General features: G+C 37.8%; 1 protein-coding gene across 2 annotated transcripts in view; it reads left to right on the forward strand.

The window, feature by feature from the left end:
- The window catches only part of anapc10 (anaphase promoting complex subunit 10), a 50,231-nt gene extending 44,862 nt beyond the window's left edge, over positions 1-5,369 (forward strand). Inside the window, exons 4-5 of one of the 2 annotated variants that reach the window (XM_079803534.1) lie at positions 1,748-1,868; positions 4,686-5,029. In XM_079803534.1, the coding sequence (XP_079659660.1) occupies positions 1,748-1,868; positions 4,686-4,916 (352 nt within the window). In that variant the 3' untranslated portion in view covers positions 4,917-5,029. Of the gene's footprint in view, positions 1-1,747; positions 1,869-4,685 lie in introns of both variants that reach the window. The other variant, XM_079803533.1, reaches the window with a different exon arrangement.
- The last annotated feature ends 1,468 nt before the right edge of the window (positions 5,370-6,837 follow it).

Here is a 6,837-nt window from a genome sequence, read left to right on the forward strand (position 1 = left end):
CTATCCGTCTGTCTGTCTGTCTGTCTCTCTGTCTGTCTATCCGTCTGTCTGTCTGTCTGTCTGTCTATCTAGCTGTCTGTCTCTCTGTCTGTCTGTCTCTCTGTCTGTCTATCCGTCTGTCTGTCTGTCTATCTAGCTGTCTGTCTCTCTCTTGTCCGAGTAAAAAATGTGCTTGTCTGGAATTTATTTATTTTTTTAATTGTAAATATAATTTATTTTGAAGCAATATTCTCACCAGTGTTCAATCAGCTTTGACATATTTAAATCTGCATATTTGTGATATTTTTACCTTTTATACAGGGCATTTTTTCCATAATCGTATTAAACATCATTTTATTTTTTTAAATTTGAATTAAATTAGAAAAAGACACTATAGGGCTGTTACCAATCAAATTACATAATTTACAATAAAAAAATTACAACTGCATTAAATAATGTTATGAGATTGTTTTAAATATGTTTGAATATACAAATAAGAAATGTTGGAAAGATGAAACTAAACCACCAGTAGGGGGCGGCAGGAGACCGTCTTATTGAGCGAGTCGATTGAGTTGATTCGTTCAAACGGATGATTCATTCAAGAATGAGGCAGTCTTTTATGAATAGGTCATTGAATCTTTGATTCAACCGATTCATTCAAACACTGAGTCATTCAGTAACACACACTGTTGCTGTGAGATGCGTTATGGTTCTGCTGTGATCTTTGTTTGGAAATATTTTCGCTGCTGAAACAGAACAAAAACAGTCCATACTGCATCTAAAATGTAAGTGACTTAATGTTAATTAATTGTTTATGGAACTGACATATGAAATCCGTGTCATTTTCAGTCATGATGGTATTCAGGAAAACAGCACTCTTGCTCGTGGGATGTTGCTTAACTGTATCATGTTATAAATATAAAATCTCACAATTTGTCATTTTAACTTGTGTCTTTGTGTGAGCGGTGCTCATTTGTTGTGATTTCTCCTCGAGGCTGCGCGAGCGTCAACAGCTCAACCTTATTACCGTCAGTTTATTATACATAATTATTATCCACTATCGATCGCCACTTACACTAAATGAATGCAGAATCATTCTTGCATTTTGGTGATTCCCTAGTTACTTTTTGTTTGTTTTAATCAGGATACTTGTCCGGTCGGGCAAGTAAAATTCTCTTTCACTTGCCCCTTCAGAAAATCCACTTGTCCCGGACAGAGGGTTACATGAAATACATTTTAAAGATACTTATCCAGTAATAATATAACTGTAAAGGTTATGGTAATGCACTCATCAAGAGATGTGGGACATTTTAAGAAAAGTAAAGTCACATTGGACTTTAAACAATTTTATTGCATATCATATTTGAAAGCATTATGCCTAACCACACACACACACACACACACACACACACACACACACACACACACACACACACACACACACACACACACACACACACACACACACAAAATCACACAATCTTTACATTCTTAGTAACTTAAGTTCTCTGCTCAAATTATGTCTCGTCTTGGATTGAATTGTCAGTGCTTTGCTGATTGATTAAATATAATTTAGAACAAGTCTATAGTTAGGAAACTGACATTTAGACACTTTATATTAATAACAATTCTGACCTGAGATCAGTGCATACTGTGTGATGTTCAGATAACGTTTGCGTGAGTATGAATGATGAACTGCTTTAAAGTATGGGTTAGTAACTGCTTAAATGCTGTAGACACTGAACATCTGTGAATGTGTGTCTGTTAGGAGGAAGACCACTGTGAAGATGCTGTGTATTTATGCCGATTATAAATCTGATGAAAGCTACACTCCCAGCAAGATCTCGGTCCGAGTGGGAAACAACTTCCACAACCTGCAGGAGATCCGGGTAAGAGAGACGGATCACCGACACAACTGTTTTCTGCAGAGATGCTTATAGCTGAATTGAGCTCGTTTCATAATAGAGCACAACAGTCGGTTCCAGAGGTAAAAAACTACATTTAGTTTCTCCACAGGGAAATCCATCTTTAACGATAACTTGTAGACTTTAAAGACAGCCTTACTGTGAGCTAAGAGGTGGTTAATCGATAGTATTTGCTTCTGTTGAAGCCGTCAGCCTGCATTATATCAATTTAGTTTTAAAATAATCATGTTTAACAGCGTAATTTACTGTAAAATTCTGCTGTTAAACTGCCAAAAACTACATTACCCATAATGCTGTACAGAAAATTCCACCAATCAGAATCAAGCCGAGCGGCCAACTCCCATGAAGCACTGCAAATTATGTAATCAAGTCGATCTCTCTATGTGCTCAAAAAACTGTATTCGAATATATACAGTATGCATTATTTTGCAATACACTAGTTAATTTGCCCAGCACTAATATTAGTGTGGGCGATACATTTTTTCATTTTAACGCATTAAAAATATTTGACGCAATTAACGCAGCGTCCATTTTTATATCCATTTTTGCCTTGCGTTACGTCATATGTTCACGCTCTTATTCATGTAAATGCTTTTAAACCATCTAAGCACAACAAGAAATGCCAAAAGTTTTCTCATATTAGGGTCTTAAATGAGTTAAATAACGTCTTAAATTAACTTGTGAGGAAATGAGATGCGCGGGACATCAAAGAACAAGAACAACCGGAACAGAGAAAAGATGATTTATATACATTGCATTTATTATTTATGCAGTTAAGAAAGGTGTTTGATAACTATTACATTTCTGTATATGTCTAACAGTGAAGGCACAGGTAAAAATAACATTTATTATAATGGGTTTATGTAAAGATTGTTTTAAGTTCACTTAAATTAAAAGTAGTTTTTTAAAAGCCTAATAAATGTTTAAATTGGTATCTTTCAGTTTTTATGTAACGTCATTAATGTTTCATAGAGACTTTAGTATCAGTGATACTGGCCTTCATTCATAAAAAGATGACAATACAACACATATTTAAAATATGCTGTCATTAAATTGTTTCTACATTCATTTGGAGAGTAACTTAAATTATTACAATATCAAAATATTAAAACCTCCAAAAATGTAAACTTGCGAATAATTGCAGATGATGATTCATGTTAACAAGGTGTTAAATCGTTTTAGCAATATTATTCGTCATGAAGCTTCGAAGCGTTATGAATCAGTGAGTCGATTAAGCGGTTCAGATCGTTATGAATCAGTGAGTCGAATCAGCGGTTCAGATCGTTATGAATCAGTGAGTCGATTAAGCGGTTCAGATCGTTATGAATCAGTGAGTCGATTAAGCGGTTCAGAGCGTTATGAATCAGTGAGTCGATTCAGCGGTTCAGAGCGTTATGAATCAGCGAGTCGATTCAGCGGTTCAGATCGTTATGAATCAGTGAGTCGATTAAGCGGTTCAGAGCGTTATGAATCAGTGAGTCGATTAAGCGGTTCAGATCGTTATGAATCAGTGAGTCGATTAAGCGGTTCAGATCGTTATGAATCAGTGAGTCGATTAAGCGGTTCAGATCGTTATGAATCAGTGAGTCGAATCAGCGGTTCAGATCGTTATGAATCAGTGAGTCGATTAAGCGGTTCAGATCGTTATGAATCAGTGAGTCGATTAAGCGGTTCAGAGCGTTATGAATCAGTGAGTCGATTCAGCGGTTCAGAGCGTTATGAATCAGCGAGTCGATTCAGCGGTTCAGATCGTTATGAATCAGTGAGTCGATTAAGCGGTTCAGAGCGTTATGAATCAGTGAGTCGATTAAGCGGTTCAGATCGTTATGAATCAGTGAGTCGATTAAGCGGTTCAGATCGTTATGAATCAGTGAGTCGATTAAGCGGTTCAGATCGTTATGAATCAGTGAGTCGATTAAGCGGTTCAGAGCGTTATGAATCAGTGAGTCGATTCAGCGGTTCAGAGCGTTATGAATCAGTGAGTCGATTCAGCGGTTCAGATCGTTATGAATCAGTGAGTCGATTAAGCGGTTCAGAGCGTTATGAATCAGTGAGTCGATTCAGCGGTTCAGAGCGTTATGAATCAGTGAGTCGAATCAGCGGTTCAGAGCGTTATGAATCAGTGAGTCGATTAAGCGGTTCAGATCGTTATGAATCAGTGAGTCGATTCAGCGGTTCAGAGCGTTATGAATCAGTGAGTCGATTCAGCGGTTCAGAGCGTTATGAATCAGTGAGTCGATTCAGAGCGCTATGAGTCAGTGAGTCGATTCAGCGGTTTGAATCGCCAAATTTCAGCAGTTTGGCGGTTTGACACGCGATCCGAATCATGAATCGACTCACTGATTCATAACGCTTCAAAGCTTCATGAGACCGTGTTTTGAAATCGTCATCACTATGTAAGTCGTTATTTAGGGTTTTTTTGCGCACAAACTATTCTCGTCTTCATAAAGTTATTGTAGAGCCGCTGTAGTGAGATGGACTTTGTAACTTTAGTCTTTAGTGTCTTTTAAGGGTCTTGAGAGTGTAAAGTTGAGCCAATGGAGGCCTTTCAGAGCATCAGATTTACACTAAAATATCTTCATTTGTGTCTGAAGATGAACGGAGGTCTGACGGGTGTCCAACCACATGAGGCTCAGTCATTAATCACACAATTTACATTTTTGGGTGAACTAACCCTTTAATTAAGTGTATCATTGAGTGTGTGTGTGTGTGTGTGTGTGTGTGTGTGTGTGTGTGTGTGTGTGTGTGTGTGTGTGTGTGTGTGTGTGTGTGTGTGAGCAGCAGCTGGAGATGGTGGAGCCCAGCGGGTGGATTCACATTCCTCTGTTGGATCTGGTGAACAATCCCATCAGGACCTTCATGATCCAGATCGCCGTGTTGGCAAACCACCAGAACGGGAGAGACACACACATGCGGCAGATCAAAGTCTACACGCCAGTGGAGGAGAGCTCCATCGGGAAATTCCCACGATGCACCACTGTAGACTTCATGATGTACCGCACCATCAGATGACTGGAGAGCGGATGGACTGACAGGACTCGTTCAAGAATCAAATGGTTTCAGATGTTTTAAAAATGTGCTGAGGTGTGTTTTGTACAAAAAAAAAAAAAAAGTTCAATTTTTGTACGTGTACAAGAAATAAATGTTTGAAATTATGAAAGCAGCTTGTATTTATGTGAATGTCTCAGTTGAGCATTATTTATATTTGCTACATTTCACTGTAAATTATCTGGTAAATCAGTCGCACAGGCTTTGCAAACAGACTTTTATGATATGGACATTTAAGGTGCTCCTGTTTCCTCTGATCGTCATTGAGATGTTTCAACAACTTGATTTGAGTCCACCTGTGATTAATTCAGTTGATTGGACATGATTTGGAAAGGCACACACACGTCTATATTAGAGGTGTGCACGAATATTCAATCTGTAGTTCATATTGGAAAAATAAAAATACTATTCGAATTTTACTACATTGTTTTGCTGGCCGTAAATGCAGTGAATCCATGATAAATCCCATTAAAACTCGCAGTTATAACTAAATCCACTGGGTGGCGCTGTGGAGCGAGTTATAAGTTAAAGGGTTAGTTCACCCAAAAATGTAAATTGTGTCATTAATGACTGAGCCTCATGTGGTTGGACACCCGTCAGACCTCCGTTCATCTTCAGACACAAATGAAGATATTTTAGTGTAAAGCTGATGCTGAGAAAGGCTTCAGATAGGCCTCCATTGGCATTCAGTACATTTACACTCATTTACACGCACTAAAAACGTCATTACAAAGTCCATCTCACCACAGTGACTCTACAATAATTTTACGATGTGACGACAATAGTTTTTGTGCGAAAAAAAAATCAAAATAACACCTTTATCCAGCTTGTTCTTGTCTTCCGTGTGTGTCTCCACGACGCATGCGTGAGAATATGAGCAGATCCGGCGTTCGGGAATCCATGAAATGCTCACTTTAGCCCCATTTTGAGAACTACGGCGAGACCTAAAGCACGATCAGTGTAGAATTCAACAGCTGAGATACGCGCGTCTTCCTCTGCTCGTAAACAAATCTCTTCTGGGTCATGTGTCCGAACGCCGGATCTGCTCATATTCTCACGCATGCGTCGTGGAGACACACACGGAAGACAAGAACAAGCTGGATAAAGGCGTTATTTTGATTTTTTTTGCGCACAAAAACTATTGTCGTCGCATCGTAAGATTATTGTAGAGTCACTGTGGTGAGATGGACTTTGTAACGACGTTTTTAGTGCCTTTTATGGGTCTTGTGAGTGTAAATGTACTGAATGCCAATGGAGGCCTATCTGAAGCCTTTCTCAGCATCAGATTTACACTAAAATATCTTCATTTGTGTCTGAAGATGAACGGAGGTCTGACGGGTGTCCAACCACATGAGGGTGAGGAATTAATGACAGAATTTACATTTTTGGGTGAACTAACCCTTTATAAAAGTTAGCTGGAAATTTTTCATTATAAAAAGACATGTTTGATTTATTGAAGTTTGCAGCTACTTTAAGATAAAGTCTACAAAAGAGCTACTGTGAAGTGAAATGTTGGTAACACTTTATATTAAACTTTCCCTTTGTAAAGGGTTTATAAAGGTGTTTATTAATGACTAATAACTAATTTACAAATCGTTAATAAGCAGTTATAACGGCATGAATAAAAAGACTGACTTTAACACAATGCCTGCCAAATAGTGAGCCATTTTTAACTCACATGTTATAAATACTTAACAAATGTATTTATTCACACTTACTTAACTCAATACCAGATTCCTGAAGTGAAAATTTCCACTTTACATTAAGGTTCACTTTCACAGGTTATAAATGTTTGTAACTCATTAATAAATGGTTCGCAAGTGTCAACCCTACATTAAGGTTTACAATGAACTAATATTGGAATTAAAATATTAATTATTAATAT

This window comes from Gobio gobio (assembly GCF_949357685.1).
Source record: "Gobio gobio genome assembly, chromosome: 21".
Lineage (NCBI taxonomy): Eukaryota > Metazoa > Chordata > Actinopteri > Cypriniformes > Gobionidae > Gobio > Gobio gobio.